Source organism: Montipora capricornis, chromosome 2, assembly GCF_036669925.1.
Source record: "Montipora capricornis isolate CH-2021 chromosome 2, ASM3666992v2, whole genome shotgun sequence".
NCBI classification, from domain to species: Eukaryota; Metazoa; Cnidaria; class Anthozoa; order Scleractinia; family Acroporidae; genus Montipora; species Montipora capricornis.
The window spans coordinates 35,579,417-35,600,180 of record NC_090884.1 but is presented as its reverse complement, the minus strand read 5'-3'; the positions used below and the strand labels follow the sequence as shown (position 1 = coordinate 35,600,180).

At 38.7% G+C, this 20,764-nt stretch overlaps 1 protein-coding gene across 1 annotated transcript in view; it reads right to left on the bottom strand.

Annotated features, from left to right (window-relative positions):
• Nucleotides 1–4,720: 4,720 nt before the first annotated feature.
• Nucleotides 4,721–20,764, bottom strand: part of LOC138020262 (cyclic AMP-dependent transcription factor ATF-6 alpha-like) — a 16,992-nt gene continuing 948 nt past the window's right edge. Inside the window, exons 3-17 of the mRNA XM_068867273.1 lie at nt 20,607–20,694; nt 20,403–20,485; nt 19,271–19,529; nt 17,361–17,428; nt 16,362–16,427; nt 16,022–16,099; nt 15,402–15,509; nt 14,904–15,010; nt 12,570–13,004; nt 9,650–9,737; nt 9,466–9,542; nt 8,385–8,453; nt 6,702–6,768; nt 6,526–6,607; nt 4,721–5,198 (exon numbers count right to left, since the gene is read on the bottom strand). Coding sequence (XP_068723374.1) covers nt 5,002–5,198; nt 6,526–6,607; nt 6,702–6,768; nt 8,385–8,453; nt 9,466–9,542; nt 9,650–9,737; nt 12,570–13,004; nt 14,904–15,010; nt 15,402–15,509; nt 16,022–16,099; nt 16,362–16,427; nt 17,361–17,428; nt 19,271–19,529; nt 20,403–20,485; nt 20,607–20,694 — 1,872 coding nt within the window. The 3' untranslated portion in view covers nt 4,721–5,001. The remainder of the gene's footprint in view (nt 5,199–6,525; nt 6,608–6,701; nt 6,769–8,384; nt 8,454–9,465; nt 9,543–9,649; nt 9,738–12,569; nt 13,005–14,903; nt 15,011–15,401; nt 15,510–16,021; nt 16,100–16,361; nt 16,428–17,360; nt 17,429–19,270; nt 19,530–20,402; nt 20,486–20,606; nt 20,695–20,764) is intronic.

Sequence of the window (20,764 nt, the reverse complement as noted above, 5' to 3'; positions counted from 1 at the left end):
TCACCTGAACAGTTAAGAGTATGTTATGACTCGCATGCGATAATGCACAGTTCAAGCAGGATTATATAACCGTAGAAAGAAATCAAAATTTTTCAAAATGTTGCTGCTTGAAACAAAATGTCAGTTAAGAGATATTCTATTTTCGGACACATGGGCCGAGTTATCGTGTGATAATATGCCCTTTGCATTTAGACTTTGTTATGTAACGGGCTGTGAGGTTACATAATATCACTTCATTTGTAGGTGCGTGAGTGGAATCGTGGAATAGGATAGCGTTTCCTTTTATTTCTTTTTACCCGCCGTTCCCTGAATAAGCTACTTCAATGAATACTTTAACTATATCATTAGAAGCCATTACTAACTAAATAAATCTGGGCTGAATCTCCAAAGGAACAAAAGTAGCGGAGTAGGCCCAAATAATGGTTCGGGAGCTTTCTAGAGGCGGTCTGTGATTGGACAACGAAACAGTAGATGATACAAGAGAACAATTCACCTACAAGATTGTAGCCCCGATAACAAAAGAGGCTATATGTCGTAGGGACCAATGCAAATAGCAATCTGGAATGGGTACAAGATTACTCGTCGGGATCGCAGCTATTGCATAGAAAGAATGAATAACGCACTACTTTTCAGAAATTATCATCGATCTATGAAACCTATTACATTATTTTAATATTTTCTTTTAGTAATTTGCGTTCATAGCATTGAAAAAGGAACCTTCGGGTTGCCTTCGACTGCGGTCGCCCACTTGTCTTGTCTTGTCTTGTTAACTACACTTAACGAGTTCACGAGTTCTGGTGATCGTTCTTTGTATCAAACTCCCGGAAAAGGAAAGTTGACAAGAATTTTTTTATTACGGTATTAATATTTTTGGTGTCTGCTGCCCCGCCTAAAGAGAAGAGATTGTAAATTACCAAATGTCAAGTAAATGATCGTAATTGTTTTGCCCATACCTGCGAACGAACCACATAAATTGTGTTGAATTGTTCATGATAATCATAACAGAATGATGATAATGATTTGAAAGCCACTCAATACCCTCTCGATGCCGCCCTTGGTTTTTGCTTTCGTAATTAGGATGAGCTGTATTACCTATCACAAAGGTGAATTTGTGATAACATGATTCGTTAACAGAAAATCAACTGTTCTTCAGTTTTCATATATTTGAACCCAAAAGAATTGCGCTTGTATCTTGTCCTTGCAAATAATGCAAAGCTATACCGTCTTCTAACTTAACCATTTTTTTTAAAACTGACAGTGTCGATACTTCGCAATGCCGATTTGCAATTGACTGCAAACCTCAATGATCCGAGATGTAACCGTTCGTCCCTCGAACCTGCAGTCATTGCATGTACTGAATGCTGAATTGCACATTTCAGGTTTGTTCCAAGAAATTGTTTAACTCCGGCCAGGTCAGAGACACAGTCAGGAACGTAAGATGATCATCCGTCGCAACAACTCAAAGGGAAGTTGCTCTGTCATCCTGGATTCGTGCCAGGGTTTCAATGGAGACTAGTGCGGCCGGTGCCTTTGTGGAAACTGGGGCGCTTCCTTTGAGAGGACAAGTATAGTAAAGCTCATCGACAATTGACCACTATAAGTAGATTGACTGAATTCATTGTTTCGGTAGAAAATGAAGAGAAGCGGCTGGCGTTGTGGTGAGAGCTCTCGCTTCCCACCAATGTGGCCTGGGTTCGACTCCGCGTTTTACGTGGGTTGAGTTTGTTGATTTTCGTTTATTTGTTGATTTCAATTTATAGTGCCCACTGATTAATGCTCCAGCGCTAGGAGACTAGACACTCAAAGTTCCTTTACTTTACCAGTGTTTTCGTAGCTATTTCCCTGTGGAATTTTCTTGGTAGCATTAAGAGTTCCTTTCCTCCTAAGAGATGGAAATCCAAAAGTTATTTCATTGCCTGTGAAGGCATGTCTTTCAAACGTCGTGCTTAGCAACAAATTTGGTCATAAACAGAGCTACCTTTAAAAAGGACTTCAGTCGTAAAGAATTATGTAATGCAATAGAGTTCTGTTCATACTTAAATGCTTTACGGCTTCTTTCTCGATTTCCAAAATGGACAGTGAGCCCACGTCGATTCCAAATATTTTCTTACGGCCCTAATGGCAATGTTTCGCTTGGATTAAATCCACATACCCCAGAACTTATCAAAACGAGTCTTATCTTTTCGTCAATCAAAGCATGTTCACTGCTATCGCAAACTAGATGCTTCTGTGAAGCATACACTGGTTTGCCTGTGGTACGTGCTACAGAAAATCAGAAGGCACTGAATTGTGTGGTATTGAAATACAGCATTCCAGTCTCTGAAGAATAACAAATAAAAGAGAAGCGAGAAACATTGGCTTCTGGGCTGACATGTTGATAATTTTCAAGTTCCCTCACAACTTCTTTTCACCACAAGTGTGCCCTCTGAGCATCTGAAAGCTTTGTAATACTAAACTTCATTGAAGTCAATCCCTGTTTCGCGGGGTTAGCGTTAGGATGGGAGACCAAAACAATAAACCCCTCATAAAAAACAGAAACATCTGACCGAAAATACTATTAACACTAACAAATGCGAACTCAGTAAGGTACAGATTCTGTTAGCTTGCTTTATGCAAAACAAATATTGATGAAAAAGCAAATAACTATTGAAACACAGTTTTCAGAAAGAGCAGAAGGAAGTTTCCCAGACGGTCGATCGAGAATAAAATATTTACGACATCAAAACAACATTAATTTTGAACCGTGAATATAGAATATAAAAAGTTACGATCAGCGACAAACATTTTGGGAGATTTTTGCTACGTTCAAGTAAATTGCAAAATCGAAAGTGACATGGCCGGAATTCAGCGGGCGCCGTGATTAAGTTACCGCGGCATGTTTACTCGCCAAACAGTGAAGCATCTGTGTCAAATGACGGCAAGATGCCGGGTTTTTGTAAGTTTCTTTTTCTGTCAAGTGTTATAAAGGTTGACAATGAAATGAGTGAAGTCAAAACAAAGATCACAATCGCCCAACTCTTGTTTATGCAAAGTCAAAATTTACTCTCCAAGACGCGTACGACGTTATTTATCACCAGGTAATTCCATCATTTTGGAAATAGCAGCTACTTTATTATTCATCTGCGTCACAAGTTTTCACTGATTTTGGGGCTCATTTTGTTGAAACTCAAGCACGCTTCCAACAGGCCTGTGAACCCTTCCTGCTTACAGAGCAATACTAAAAAACTTCTCCCATATCACATTTGAACCTTAAGCTCGAAAATTCAATACACAACATGATATTATAATTCACAAAGGCAGAAAATACCACAGAATCCTTTTCCAGCGAAATATTTATTGAAACAAACAACATATTTGCTCTTGGAGGCGAAAACCTCTTCCTATTTCATTGCGTGCGTGAAGACAAGAAACTCAATCGTGTCAAATTACCATGTACTTCTGGTAAGTGCAGCTCACTTTGATTTCGTCTCGACGGGCGATAGATTGTTGTCGAAGTCCAGTGCTCGTCGCTTTTGAGATTCCTGCCTATTTTATCCAACTGACTTTCTATTATTGAGCTCCATAAGGGTATATTTTGTTTAAGGATCCACTAAAACGCCATTCGCGTTACATGACTTTCGACGCCATTGCAGGCTAAGTTAATGATTCTACTGTGTCCACCAGAGAAATCTACGCATTTCCACTACCCTCTCGATCCTAAGAAAATACTCGCAGAAGGCTCTATCCACAAAGACACCACTTACCAGGGGAGTGACAGGCAAGACTTTTACCGACACGGAAAAAAAAAAAAAAAAACTAAAAAAAAAAAAAAAAAAGAAAACAAACAAACTAAACGCAGACCTCGACTGGGTTTGCCATGAGGCAACCCAGTAATAATTGGTTGCGATGATCCTGTTCAACTTGCCAATGCTTAGCCAATCCTTCGGTTTCTGAAAAGCCTGATATAACAATCCAGCAGCTATCAGTGACTCTCATAAAAAACAAGTTAAAGTTTCTCTGACATGATGCTTAACTTCTAAGTTTTGCCCCAGCCAGAAAGAGAAGAATGTATAAAAAGGGATTGCGTGACTCTTGCGTGACTATTGCGCGCACTCGCCGCATTTTAAATTTGTAAAAGAACGACGCATGCGACTTCTTTGGCGATAAATATTTTTTTTGGCTTTTGATTGGTTGAACTTTACAGTTATTACCCGATCTCGACCCCAGAGCTCTTCTCTTGAGTGAGGGAGAGAAGAGCTCGCCTTGGGTCGATCCGAGGCTTTTGGTGACGAGAATGAGATAAATTATTACCCTTTCCCGTTTACAAGAGACAAGGGCACAAGCAACAAACAAAGGCCAGCTGTCTTGTTAGCGTCTTTTTTGCAAACAAATAGTTAGTCCTGATCAATTGACTACTGAATTTGCTAACCATGCTTATGCTTACGCTAATGTCGCTAGCGATTTTACCGGTGTCACTTACAAATAAGCCCGACAAGGAATTTGTTTTTGCATGTAAATACTTGGATGGTTTAGAGTTTCTTCTTTCAAACTATCGGGGGAAATTTTTGCTTTATAAAACCATACATAAGTAATTTCAACGGCAGTTGAAAGACCGATGAATATTTTATCACTTGCAATAATAACAGAACTCGCTGACGATTCTCCTAGGGACAAGGTGCGTAACGCGCATTATTTTAATGTTATTGGTGTTAAATCAAACTTAGTAGCCTGCAAGCAAGACGAAATTATACAAGTTTTATTCACAATTGAAAAGTCCACATGGTTTCATGTGATAAAAATATGGCCTCCACGAAAGATAAGCAGTGTTTGAAGGCTCAAGAACCAAAAGTCTTTGTTTACTAAATAACTATCTTCTGTAAAGCTTTTGCCTTTGGCTATAAAAAGCAACGTGATTTTGACTGGTTGTACGAAAGTGTTTCCCTAAACAACAACGAAGGTTCTCTTCTTAATAACTATATACTCCATTTTTATAACTACATAATTTGAAGCGCTTAGTTTTATTTATTTGGCTGGTTTGACAAAGGTGTTTCCATTAGGGGCGGTGAATGAAGTCTTGGTGAAGTAGGGTGTGTCCGAATGTTGTACAGGAATACTTGATCTTTTAATATTGACAAGCTTCGTGTCCATAACCTGGCAATCTATCTGCATCATGGTAATCATATCGGTGTTACTGCTATCGTCTTGGTGCCACTCGGTTCCTAGAAAAGCAAAACAGGCTTTAAGAACTTTTAATGTTTTTTTTTCTCTCAAATTCATGCCCAAACCTGCACAAGAACAATTCTTTCTTAGTTTTTACCCGCGCAAATCCGTTAAAGTACTCAGGTTCTTAAACAACAATAAATAAAATATCTCATGGGAAGCGTTTATAGATGACATTCTTCTATCTTTTAAGGCCCAAGTTGCTCGAAGGGCGGATAACTTTATCCAGTGGATAAGTCACTACCCAGGTTTTCAAATATACTACATGTTGAAGGTTGGCTAACTAAGGTGTTCTTGTACGCTTTTACTTAAGCCGCTGTTACACATTGAGACTTTTAGCTGAAACTTGTGTGCAAAGGCGCTGCGAAACAAGTTTCAGGAAGCATTGCACGGTGTAACATTGTCGGTTTCGTGAAACTTTTTTGAACTTCCTTTGCGTTGCTGCAACAATCGCAGGGTGTAACACCACTTCGTGAAACTCGTCTCGCTCGCTCTTGTTACGCTACGCTGCGTAAGCCAATCAGATACCGGCTAAGGCCATGTAAACAACATCTCGAGACCAGTTTCAATGTTCCCGAACGAGTTTCGACCTTTTATGTGACACGGTACAATGCCTGCTGAAACTTGCACATAAGTTTCAGCTAAAGGTCTCAACGTGTAACAGCGGGCTTTACATCTGCTTAAAGTAGGCATATTGACAGTTACGTGAGCAAATACTGAATTCTTCGCACGTGGATGAGACTGTCGGATAATGACTTATCAGGACGATGACTCGTTGCCCTCCTGACGCAAACCACGAAACCTTGTTTCCCGAAATGTTTCCTTGGTGCGCAAACGAGGAAGCAAATTAAGCTTCCGCAAAAACTGTTTCCTGGGGCAGCAAACAGGGAAACATTTGCTTCCGCAATAATGTTTCCGCAACATTGTTTCCTAGTTTGTGGGCGCCTAACGCTCGAAACGCCGTCTGCTCATAGTTGTTTCTTAGAGCGGCTAATTTACCCTTATCAACTCGTAGGACATTTGTTTTTTCGTGCCCTTTACATTTTATCATAGCGCTTGCACTAGCTATTTCAGAGGCATAACAAATAGTGTTTCTCCACTCGATTTAAATTTGTTTTTTGTGAACAAAATGATTAGTATAATCACAGGTCTTAACAAAAATCTTTGTGCTTTCTGCAGCGAGACCATAGCAACGTGACAAAGCTCCTTTATTTGACAGTCGCCGAGTCGTCCCGGGCTTCACACGAACAAGAGCTGACGATCTGTGCTCGTTACCGAAGTCGACCTCTCAATGATTACAGCCTAAACAATCAAAATTCAGCTTACTGTTTGGGGCTGCCATTATCATGAAAGACATTTTCGGTCTTTGAGTAGCGTTGAATTCTGTTGCAGGAAATACCAAATGATCCTAAAAAAAGAAAAGGACAAAGCTTAATTGCAGAGTTGGAAGCACGGCAGACAAGAATAACAAACAGTACTTCATCCCTAAACTGGATACTCACCCGTCGAAAAGATACAACATACAGAGTATCGGGTTTCCTGTTGATTTCGTCTTCAAAAGCCTTGTACCTAAAAATCACCACGACGTAATTGAGCACGATATTTGTTTCATTTTACGCCAAAACGGAACAGCCTTAACGATGATAGTCTTATGGAAGTCAATTTTGGGGGAATGTCACTACATTACATGTATAACTGATCAACTTGAACAAATATTAAAATGTACTCAGGGGCACCCAACGATAATCAGTGAAATATGTGTTCGAGAGAGTCAAACTGTTCTATGAATTTCGGATCTACGTTGCCAAACAGCTAAAGATTTCTTTACTAAAACATCACCTAAAAAATTCGCAACCAGGAAAAAGTAGTCCCTTACGTTTTCGGAAGGGATATCTATGCAATATTTGTCACTTAAAAAGGTCACCTAGCAGTTTAGGATGAGCAAATGGTTCGGTTGGAAGTTCTTAGAAGGTAACGTTCAACTAGCAATTTCTGAAAATGAAGATATCATTCCCTAAAATTCTCGGCCGGACAATTCAAATTTCAGCTAAGATATCCGAACAGATCAAATTAGTCTAGGGGATAAAAACATCTCTTAGACAGTCTTTGTACCTTACAAGGAGCCTAGAAATGTCTTTCAAAGGCTTTTGGCTTAATTTACTCGTTGGGTGCCCTAGTGTATTAAGAATTCAAGAAGACACTTAAGAAATGTTTCATTGACCCCCGGGCATTGACCTGTCTATCTCTGACACTGATTTCCCTTCAGTTACATAAACGTTTCGCAAGATTTTCTTCGTTACAATGTCTTGAGTATATAAAAAAATATCCGTTGAAAAAATCCGCATTAATTCATTACATCTACAAACTCATTGCTTTGCCTCGTGTGTTTGTGCTAAAATACTACCGATTGGCAAACCGAATCGCAATGGAACTAACAGAAGTAGGCAAACGTAACAATAAACAAACGGATAAGGGATAAAACAATAAATGCACGAATTGGCGAAAGTTCGAACCAACCTGGCGAACGACCAAACTAAATAACCGGTGAGGGGCAAATGAAGCAAAAGCTTAAAGGCACGAGAGAATAAAACATATTGTTGGCTTTCACTCACGTGATCAACAGCTTCGTTTTTCAACGAAAACAAAAGAAAACGTTTGCACAACAATAGAGTTAAATTCCCGGAGGATTTGGTGGGGGCTCCAACATGGCCGCCGTTCCTTTGTTTAGGGGCTCCAACATGGCCGCCGTGACGTCATGTGAAAACCGAGAATTGAACAATACTGCCAACCGGAAAGCAGACCAGTTTTATATTCTTACCATAGGTTACCTGGAACAACTAGTAGGGGGGTGGTTTTCACGTGACGTCATCGCGGCCATGTTAGTGGACGAAAACAAAAGATCTCTCATTAGCTCCTTTTGTTCGTCCACTAGCAATTGTACATCGCAGCATTGTTATCTGTCTCTCTAGAGATTGGTTGCAAACCATCTATAGCGACCATAACACTTGGTCGCGCGCTACAACCAAGCAGCTGAGCGAAATGAAGTGACCCTTTTTGAAAGGTTGGTAGACTAACGTATAGTAGCTTAAAATTTTCCGTTACTTTGAAACTGAATACATTGGGGGTTTAAAGTTTAAAAGTTTGGATTCTAATCAGAAATATAGAAAAGCATAAACCTGACTTACGTATCTCCGCTTTGGAACAATTGAACTGCATTCATGGAGGCCGAATTGGGCTTCCGTGAAAACTTGTGCCTAAGCAAAGAAAAACCAATTTCCCTCAAACAAAATGCGAAAACGTTTTACTTTTACATGTAGTTTAAGTTGCAAAGTAAAAATTGTAAATGGCGTTACATAAAGTTGTCTTTGTCCGGTACAATGGCCACTAAGAAAAGATCTCGGATGGCTGTTTCAGAGGAATTCTGTATTGTAAAACTGACTGAGAAGACAGAATATCGCGACTTAGAAAGTATTGACACTGGCCAAAATATAAATAATAAATAACGTTATGGTTTGCTTCAGCAAAACTATGTAGCCAGAGTACTTCGCAAAGGAAACTTTTGTTTGTTCTATTTAACATTGAAAGTACATTATTGGATGAAGTTTTTTTGCGACACCCAGAAAAATCACGGCCCTTGCTCTAGGCTGATTTCACTGACCGAAGCCTTGATTGTACTAAATTCCATAACTGTTTCAAATAATAGTTATAGGCCACGTGGAACCTGTATTCCTAAATCCTCTTAACCAACCGACAAATTCTCTCGAAATGGGTCAAAATAATCTTAAAGAATCTGTAGGCTGCGTGATTCTGAAGGTAAAACGTAAACTCTAGGCCAGAATAACTTTAAAGGAGCTTGGTGCAATGTACATGAAGAATGATAGCCTGGCAACACAGGCGCTTTTTAACACTTCCACTCCCAAGCTAGTTCTAAATGTTAATTCTCCTTACTGACTGCCATACAATCCTTTAATTGTCATACAGTTATGGGAATTTGATGATATGTTAAACAAAAACCCTAAAGTGATAAATTCCTTTATTCTCATCAACAGTCTGCTTGACAATGTACTGATCTTGCAAAGGGAAAATACATATCCATCACTCTTGGGAGCGAAAGGATTAACATATTCGTAAAGCAGCAGTATCATAAATAACTTTTTATAAGCAGATACAAAATTTGTAGCAGGAGATTTGTGGCTGAGACACTGATTGAGCTGTGCTTTGAATTTCAAAGAAATCACCAAGCTGGACAAAAACATGATCACAGACCTGCTGATCATTCGCTTGACGTCTGAAGTGCAGTTTGATGCTATTCTTAAGGCCAGCTCCTTGATGGCGGATTCCATCTACAACAGACCGAAATAAATGGAAAAAATATTATAACCAAATTTGACCCTTAACTTTCCAAAAACGATTTTGGCTTAAAACATGGACAAACTTCTAAATTCCCCACCTTGGTTTGCCTACGTCTCTGTTTTCTCTGCTTTACCAAACGCTGATCTGCGTATCTTTTTACCCATCCTTCAAGAGCTTCATTAATCCTGCGATAAGAGAGTAATCAAGGAGATTATTAAGTACTGTACCAAAGAATATGAACGAGTTTATACAACACCGCCTTCCCCACCTTATCACCAAGGAGTTTAAGCAGCAACAACGCAAACAAAAAAGAAAACGACGGATATAACGAGGAAATATGATGCAATCGTTTGTTGTTTGAGAATCTCTGCAAAACAACAAGGCGAAAGTTTTGGTGTATCCTAATTTGAGCACTGTTTCTACCGAGCCACCTACTGGGTACTTCGCGAAAGTTGCCCAACATAAATCACGTCACGTGAAGTTCCATCCCCTGGGGAGGTAGGAGGATTCTACATCACATGACAGTCTTGGAGCAGAAGTACGTTGGTGGGCGCCCCAGCTCCTTTCCACGCAGAATACCATTTGTAGAGCCTGTCTACATTAAGCCTAAAGGACATCTCGGCTCTCGCAGTAACAACTGACCGACATTGTGCTATTTGACCGCCAGCCGTTGATTTCCAGCCGTTGAATTATTCCGCCTGCCGATCTGCTATTTCACCGGTGCTAGAGATAATAGATCCTTTGCATAAATGGCGCCCAAATTTGAATAACAATACTTAATACATCCTTAGCCTCGTGTTTATGTTTCAAGACAAAGGATTTTTCTCATGAATGTGAGGCTAAGGATGTATCAAGTATTGTTATTCAAATTTGGGCACCATTTATGCAAAGGGTCTATCTAGTTGCTGAAGAACAGCTGATGTCTCCCCTGCTGCCAGGAGGCCGGTGTTCTCTTTCAGTTGCCTTTTACGACACGCAGAGAATCCGGGGATCACACGGGTACAACATGAACAGAAAGACGAAAGAGTGAAGTGTACTTCTCGCACTAAACTGGACAATTTAAGCTATTGTCTCTTTATAGACACCTGAAAATTTGAGGTGACTTCAACGGAATTCACAACCTCTGCGATGCCTGCGCGATGCTCTACCAACTGAGCTATGAAACCACTCATTTGGGAGCAGGTCAGTTTGTGGGGCTCATTTGTTCCCGTGAAGGACTCGATGAATGAAAATGAATTAATATATTGATGTCAGTTTTTCATGCGTCTGTCCTGTTATTGATCATGAATTTCGTCATAACATTGTCAAAGTAGCTGTGGATCCACGAGGCGATAGCCGACACTTGCATGATAATCCCTCGCATTCTTCTGGAGGAGTGCATATATCATTCTACATCGTAAGCGAAACGACTGGTTTCCGTTAACTGAATAATGCTCCTAAAAAAGCGTCCCGAGAGACCGTTGCTTAAACCCCAAAAACGCGAAGAACGCGTTACTGTAAACGTACTATTGGCTGTCACTTGGTGTAGAAAAGAAACCAGTGCAAAGACGACGTAAAAAAAGGAACAAAAATAAAAACATATACAAAGCAAAAAAGCAAATACTTCCATACAATGGCCGGTTGCTCTTTAGTGGCCTGTCCTGACCCAAAATTCATCATTAAGTGTAAGTCTTATTCAGTGGTTCCACATAAAGTACGTGCGGATTGAAATGACAAATTATACCAAGGAAAAACTGAAAGCAATACTTCTATACAATGGTCGCTCTTTAAGTGTAAGTATTAATTTATTCAGTGGTTCTACATTAAATTCACGTACGTGCGGATATGTTGCTACAGTGTAGTTGCGTAATGTCTTCTGAGCCCCAAAGGGAGGAGAAAAAATACAACTAGTCTTGTTCGTCGTTATTTGCTTTGTTATAAACTCGTCAAACTGAAACATTTCGGTGTGTTAAGCTCTCGTGTTAGGAAGCTTAAGCGTGCAACGTTAACTTGTCTTCGCCCAATCAGTATCGTTTCTCTATTAGAGACAGTTAGTTTCAAAATGCGATAAGTTCATTTCCGGTTCCGGCTTCCGTTTGTGGCTCAAAAACTTAAGCTCCCTATTCTGTGCGTTTTGCTAATCTTATAGAGTGAGATGACATAACAGTAATGAGTAAACGAAAATTAAAAATAAGGGTAAGGTGTAACGTTCAGGGATCCCTTCCCTTTTCATTAGAGAGCTTTAGATTCTACGACGAGGACGAGAACGAGTACGAGTTTTGACTGCCCGTTTATAGCGAAAATACTAAGGAGATTTATAACCCGTACGCTTAATCTTACTCTTTGTTAGTAGTATAGGTTGCTCAGTTATTCTCACTGCTGGTAACTGAGCCTTTTTGCTCATCAAAAAATGCCAGAACTGCTACCGTGTTGTTGACTTGTTTTGACTCGACGACATTTTTGCAAAATCTCGTACTAAAATGACGACGGCATCACGTTTTTCCCGCCAAAATGACGCTGGTTTGCGCGCACGCTCACTGTTGTCTAATGAGGAAATCTCGTACTCGTAGTCGTTCTCGTACTTTATTATATCTCTCAGATAGTACGCGCGCTGTAATTGGCTGAATTAGCGGGCCGTATTCTACAGTACGGCCCGCTGTACAGCCCGCTAAATTTAAAATTTCGACAAAACATCATCTAGCGAGTTTTTCATGTCATTTCTGTGGCATAAACTTGTACTGAAAACTGTTTTGAATCTTGCAAGCAACTATTTCAAACTTAACAGCCAAGAAGATTTAGTTTTCGGGATTTTGGCAAGGCAATCTTTGTGGCAGTTGAACCTTCCGCTTGACTTTGACTAGTTTCCTTGCCCGCGCGCCGGTTAACCTCGGTCCGTACTGTAAGTTACGGATCCCCGTTTTTTCCCGTTGATTTAACTTACAGCACGGACCTCGAACTCGGTTAGTAAGAGGTATAGAATCTAAAGCTTACTATTATTCGTAGACTGCAGGCTATATTCTAAGAAAACGATAACGTACCTATTGACCTCGGTCTTGTTAAACGAACTTGGACAGTAGAACTGTTCATCAAGAGTAGAATTCTGTTGTTTTCTTTCAAATTTCCTTCTCGATTTGGACTTCCTATCTTTTCTCCTGAAATTCCTTCTCTTGTGTTTAGAATCACCGAGGAAATCCCACTTGTTTCTTATCACCATGAGATCTTTTCTTTCTGTGCTTCTGGCCTTCAAAGGATATATATTTTTCTGTGAGGTATTGAGCATGCGTGGATGTGTTGCCTTGATAACTGATTTGCTGTCATATCCTCGACTGACAGGCGCAGAAGACATCATAGGTTTCTCCAGATCGTTAGGTTCATCACTTGAACCCTGGTAATTCAAAAGAGCTCTGCCACGATGAACCACAGAGTCGTGTAAAAAATCCCCTTTGTTGAATCTCCATTGTTCTTTTAAATTACTGTTGACAGAAACCAAGAATGATGTATGAGCATGATAGGGAGATTACGCTTTCAAGTTGGTGATGATAAACTACCATAGTCACAATCTTTGAAGTGCCTATCACCTCAACAAACGTTTCCACTTAACTTTATTCTCCGAAAATTCAAATCGCCCCAAATATATAGCGTGTTGGTTTTAGAACCTTTCTTGTTGTTAACTTACTTTATTCACTTTGAAAAGGGGGAAAGTTGTCTCTATGGCCTTCCCTGCTAACAGATACCTCTTTTCTTTTTTTCGTTTGCAGGGTTGAGGAGTACGGGAAAAGAGACCGCTGCCATGGGTCAAAACTCACTGCGTTGAGCATGCGCTGCGGTTACTTAAGCGACCGAATCATCATGTGATATTTCATGTTGTGTGAGCTCACTTAACAACAGCAGAATTACACGTACTGTGAAGGAATGCGCGTGACACAACGGGCTCAAGTCACAGTCAGCAAACATATCATGGGGCATGCGGTTTGAAGAGTGCCGTGCAAGGCTGTGGTTGGCGGTTCAGGATCAAAGTGAGTTTCGATCCATGACAGAGGTATCTCTTCCCATGTTCGTCAGCACAGAAAACGCAAAAAGAGAAGAGACCTCTGCTAGCAGGGAATATAATTATGGCAGAGAAATGAAGTGAAATTGGTTCAATACAGGGTTGACGTCACAAATTACCGTACTTTGCATTGCTGCTTTCAACTATCACAATGCAAAGTAGTCTTTGACGTCAACCCAGTATTATACCCATTCCTTTTCCTTGTGCGGTCGTGAATCAAACTAAAACTAGCTCGTAAACAGTGACTTTAAAGGAGAGATTTCAGCGAACCAAAGAATTAGTGAAACAAATGTATATTTCAAGCCTGGTTCGTAATCATGAGAAAGATAGATGAAGTGATCCTTGCACTTAGCTCAGTTGGTAGTGAGAGCACTACACCAGCATCGCAGAGGTCATAGGGTCGAATCCCGTTAAAGCCACTTGAATTTTTTAGGTTTTTACAAAGTGACAATTGCTTAAAATGTCCAGTTAAGTGAGAGGATCACTTCTATCTTTTGCAAAGAATTAGAGTTACACAAGTGCAGAGAATTGTTGAGAGGAGAGGTGGTTTTGAGGTGATAGATACTTTAATATTTAAATTATTTTATACTTTTACACTGGAGGGTGATCTCGGCCATCCTTCACCTCAAATCTGCAATTGGCCATCGCTGGATGGCCAATTGCCCTTTCTTGCAGTGAGAGACTGAGTAGTTAAGGGTGCCGCTGCTCAATTAGGTCAGAAGAAGCTGTGCTGCTTCTGCTGGTTAAGCGCCAGACCTCAGAACACAACCCATGCATGACCTCGGGGCACAGCACCATAGCAAGATGGAATAAGCTGGGAGCCGACTTTGCTGATGGAGGAAAACCGAGGTACCCAGAGAAAAACCCTTGCAAAAAGATTGAGATCATCAAATCTCATTGTCAATCTTAAAGTCATGCACAAGCTGAGGATTCGATCCTGGGTCTGCAGAGGTTGGAGGTACAAGCGTTACCACGCAGCCATTCTTTCTCCCCATTCTCCCATAAAATACATAACTTTTAAAGATTGAACTGTCACACACAAAAAGGACATTACTGACAACTCACAAAAAGAGCAACAAAATTTAGCACCAATCCAAAATAACATTACCGATGCAGTCACTACCTGCAAATACCACACTTATATGGGCAGATAGTATGAACCCATGATTGTCACTAACATGCTTAACCCATCAATACCTGAACCGCCCAGGACCACCCCATTTGACAAGTAAAATCGTCGGGCATTAGACAGAGTAAAATCTATCAAATCCCACCCCTAGGAATCGATGGGTTGAGTGGATGTAACAAAAATCTGTAATCTCACCTGAAAGGACCAATGTTTAAAACTACAAACAGAACAACAACTAAAACACATGTGGACTTTTTTATGGTGCTCATAAGCTCTGGATTTCTACTTCTCAGCAATGTATTCTGTTAAAGCAAGCAGATGGTTGTAAAGAAGTCAAGAGAGTGTACTTTTTTCATCCATTTTGGATCTCCTATTATTGGACAACTGAAGTTACAGTGTTTTGTCAAATGCCAGTTGGTTGGATTGGATTGAGATAATTAAGAAACGAAGAAAGATAAGAAAAAAATACAATGAAAAGAAAAACAAAACCAAAGAAAGAAATTAAAATTCCCACAAGCTTTAAACAGTTAATGCATATTAATTTTTTCTCCAAGCCAGATCCATCCCAAGGAGAAGCTAAAAAATTTTCTATTTCTTACTGCATCAATTATGAATAATTTAATTCATTATTTAAAGACATATTAATTTTTCTTCCAGAGAAAAGCACTTTAGGGTAAAATACAAGGTACAAACCTCTACTTCCAATTCATTAACCCTTCTTTTTAAATTCTCGTTCTGCACTCTCAATGACTCATTCAAGTTTGAAACCTCCTTCACTTTGTTTTCAAGGCTTTGCAAGTACTAACAATAAGAAACAAACATAAGAATTAACCAATCACAAAAAATGCAGTGTATTTAAAGCTTATTTTCAGTCTCATTTAAATTGACACAAGTAAAAAGGAATTTACTACATCTACATGTACTAATCATTACAATAGTTCACATAAAAGAGAGTAGTATAATTATAATTAAAGTGAAAGTTGTTCAGTCTTAATTGAGTAAAATTGCAGAGGCTGTGTTGTAATTATAATAAAGAGAAAGTCAAAGTCAATTTACAAAACATTGGCTTTGTTTTTGACTTTCTATTTTATTCTGTAAAATTATCTACTATGGATTTACCATGGTATACAATTACTGAATGACCAAATTATTGGATCTAAGACACCTTAAACCCTTACAGTTTTTATGCCACATACATACACTGTAACTACAAATGTACAGTTTGTTTATATTCTTATTAATTAATGAACTGTTGTCTACACACTCAAAAAGGTAAGTTGTTACAGTGGCTCAGTGATTGTACATGAAATTACCTCTTTCTTTTTCTTTCTGGACAAACAGGCTGACTCTCTGTTCTTTATCATTCTTTGTTGTCTTTTTAAAAGCTTTGCCTGAATAGGATTTAACAGTTACCATGATAAGAAATTGCAGTAAATAAACGTACATCACTGTGGTGCAAAATCAGAAAGAAGTCAGACCTTTGTCCCATGTACACTTCGTCTAAACTTCCTGTGTATTACAGTTTAATCCAACCAATAATTAGCTTCACTTACATGTATACTCCAAGCTCATATGATTTTCTCTACTTAATATGTAAACACTGCCAAATTAGTCACAAACTTATGAAAAAAAAATTGTTTTAACATTACTTACATCCACCTCACTAGAACTACTTCCACCAACTACAGCTGTCTTTGAAACTGTAGGGTTCACCTTATTCTACAATATCAAACAAAAGAACAATGCTTGTACCCACTACTGTGTGACATGATCAAGTGACATTGACTAACAATCATTTTGACAACCTGAAATAAAGTCATCACTACTTTAGATTAAGTGAATAATAAAATTAATGTCTCCTGTAGCTCAGTAGTAGCGGTAGCCTCGCAGCTCCTACAAGGTCTCACCTGATTGGAGACCACCCTTGAGGTTTAACAAAAGAACAAATAACAGAAACAATGGCCCTTTTGTTTTAGTCCTAGGGTAACAGAAACAATGGCCCTTTTGTTTTAGGCATAGGGTCCATTGTTTCTGTTATTTGTTCTTTTGTTAAACCTCAAGGGTGGTCTCCAATCAGGTGAGACCTTGTAAGAGCTGCGAGGTGACCCAGTAGTAGAGCATCCGAATTAGTAATTGCAAAGGTCACAGGTTTGACCTCTGTTACTGTAACCTGTCAGTGAGCACTCACAACATAGATTTTCCCAAGTCTTTGATATCATGATTCTTGATTGCTTTGAAATAAGGAACTTGAAATTACTTGGCTGTCAAAAATTGCAAGTTCATTCTGAGGAATGTTGATTTACATGTGTACAATGTCTAAGAAACCAAAAAAAATGTATGTTTGGATCTTTGAGGAATAGACATAGTTGACAAATGGCTCTTACCATTCACCATCACCTTTTGTACATTTAAAAAAGTCAATAATACAATACACGCTGCAGGAATATCAGCATTTACACGCGCATACATGTAAAATGCGTGCAATATGGTGTCTTTACACACAAAAATAATACACGTGAAATACATGCGCAAAACACGAGTGTAAAGATTTACGCGAGCTTTACAAGCACCCCTTGTGGGTGAACAGAGATCCTATGATAAGAAAGAATCAATCCTGAAAACTCTTGTTTAAAAAAAAAAGCAGACGCTTACCCCAACTACCACAGACACTACACTATTGGTTGGTATCGAACCAGTGCAAGGAATATAAACAGGGATACCTACAACAAGACAGGGGGGAAAAGTCAGTTAGTTACAAGAAGATTAATAACATACAGTTATCTACTTTGGGGTTATTTCATACATGTACATGTAAATCAGGACTTGAAATTGCGACCAATACAATTGCATTTGCTACTAAATTTTTTCCCTTTGCAACGAAAATATCTGGAGATACCACAAATTTAGGACTTGCTTTCACCTTCGCTCTTTCGAAACAAAAGGGTTTAGCAGTTGCCACTTTGCTGCTACTTTTGCTAAAATAAATAAAGGAAGAAAAATATTCTTTTGTTTCTCGCCATGAATTTTCTTTCAATCTGAAGTTAGCATAATTGTAGCGTAATTTAGCTGCGATATTACATGCATCCTCATTTTCAGCAGTTCCTTTACACACGAGTAAATATTGTGGGCTCATATTTTGTTTTGCTAAACTGCAGAGAACAAAATGATTTTGGGACTCTTTGTGAAATTACAACTAAGGGTGCGTTTTTTGGGGAAAATCCAAAAACAGATTTTGTGTTTTTTAGGCAAAACCCAAAAATGGATCATGAATCCAAAGTATCCACACTCGAGGAGGATACTTCGGATTAAATCTAAATCCGGATTTTTGAGATTCATCACTTCAGCGTTTTTCTTGGAAAGGACTTGAAAAAAGTACTTTTGACAAGTGGTTTTCCATGCAAAAATGATACACGACAGCTAATATACATGTACATGACAGTTTAGCCCAAATGTGTCCAACCATTTTTACCATACGATCGAAGACATGAAAAGGTTGAAAATAGTTAGGTTTCCTGCAAATTTCACGCCAGAAATTACACTAAAAATTTAGCACCTTTCCTACTGCTAAAAAAGCAAGTTTTTCATCATTTCTTTTTGTCAATTGTTAAGGTTTTTTTTTTCTGGTGGCATTTTCATTTTTTTTAATTTGCATGCAGCTTTGGGTTTGTTTATTTGCGTTGTCATGGAAATAATCCTTTTTCAGATTTTGCGTTTTTTGACACTGAAGAATCCATTGATCCGAGATCAGAAATCGGTTTTGGGATTTTGCCAAAAAAACGCACCCTAAACTTTCGTATCTTGTCGCAAAATTGTGACTGGACTTTTTCGTAAAATTATTTCAAGCCCTGTATATTATAATTATAATAAGTAGCTGGATCAAAATCTTTCAAAAGGTGGTTTGGATTCTTAATGATGATAATATTTCCTTGTTCGTCTCACTGATCCTAAAACTCTTGGTAAGAAGTGGTCAATGTTACATAACTTAAAATGTCTAAAACAATGAGTAATTTAACCCTCGCTTACTATTGCTACAATGTACATGTACATGTGATTTAAATACACCTGAAAGAGAGCATGGATCTCATCTTGATTTAACAAGCACTCCCATGCCTCTCTTTACAGTAGTTTTATTAAAGGGTCAAATGGCTGCTACCTTCATTAAATTTGAAACCGATAAGTTTACGCATCATTGCGGTGCAATGACCCAACCCTAAAACCAATAGATTTCCATGGTACACTACACAATGTCATGTATTTTGCCACGTCTAACTAGCCTTGACCCCACTATTTACCCTTTATCATCTGGCAACACAGTCATGACTTTTAACAATGATTCCATGCACATTGGAGTTGACTATAACTAATCTCATGTCCTTAAATTTCATTACAAAATGGTTGGCACAATCAGTTTCATATTAGGACATGAGGTCATAAGGTATATAAAGTATTATGAGCTCAGCTGATAACCGAGATTGCATGAGCTAAGCAGAAGGTTAGAAACTCTAAATCCAAGAGTGAAAATTCAATACAACTGTATTTTATACTAAAAGGTATGTACATACCAGCAGCAGCTTTAGTCACTGGAGATTTCTGGATGCTGACAGGAATAGACGTGGTGACTGGCATGGGTTTGATAGGCTTCATGTTGCCACTGCTGCTACAGGATTGTGAACTGGGTAATCGCTCTTTTTTAACATTACAAACTGGTGTGAGGGCAGCATCTGACTTAATATTTGCAGGATTTGAGAGCAGACTGGCATGTAGTAATTCAAAATCTGCATTCCCCTGGTGTACAGGCGAACTGTCCCCATTTATGAGAAACTGGAAAAAAATGAAAACATTCTTGCCTTTTTTGCGACTTACTCCAAAGGTCCATTAATCATTATAATGAATTATCATCATGACAACCAATGGGAACAGTACTAAAAGGCAAACCCAATCAATTCAAGAGGTAATTAAAAGAACCATAAAGTTAATGTCAACAAAGCAGATGGATTACCATGGACTTACAATAAAATACAATACTCTATTGACCCACATGAATACATTCATGTCGGAGGGAAGAGGCTCACAAAAACGTGAAGTGGACATACAACACCAAAATAAACATCTTGCGATGAATATGCAAATTTCGTATTCTAATAGTTGGGTTGGATTGAGCATGAAATGGAGGCTACTGAAGAGCAATCTTTTCTCATGTATATTATTTCCCCTGCATTAGCCTCCATTTCATGCTAGATCCAGTTAACTGTGAAAACTGGTCTATTACAATAAACTAGATAATATACAATCTATATCTATTAATGAAAAATCTTTATAATATTATTGTATATTTTTATAAAAAGTACATTTCTTATTAATTTTTCCCCTTGCATTTTTTAAGTACAGCCACCTGCTACAAAATCATCTAACAACCCCATAAAAAGGGCAGGTCTGGAAGACTTTTTCTTCCTCTATTTTCATTGCAATGCTACCACCATTTGCCTCTGTTTCTTGGAATTTCAATGACATTACCACAAAAAATAAGGGTACATTTTATGCACAGTGGCTTTTGCATAATACGTTTATCGGTCTTCAGGTTGTTACCAACATCAAGTGCAATTAACTCGGTAACTTTGTGTAAAAAATATCCCGTTTAGGCAAAAAAGTACATAGATCAGTGTACAAGATACAATGTATATTGCTTCATTATACCTGGTTCTCAGGTGAACTTGGAAGAGAGGTACAGGACGAATTTGATGAGAAAGGAGAAAGAGGTTCCTCTTTTACACATACACCTGTTGAAGGAAATGTTTGAATTGTCATTTGACAGCTGACCTAACAAACACAGAGCTGAATTAATCATCCCATGGAACCCTAGTACAAAATACTTGTAAATAACATACAAAAATCACTTACTTGAAGTGAAATTAAAATCTTCGAGCATAGGAGAAGGTGGATCTGATCCAAGATTTGATAAAAATTCACTAAGTTGATCATCCTTGGCCTTGAGAGATGTAAACAATGCACCATGAATGGCCTCATTAAAATTGCAACAAACCTCACGCTTTGAGAAA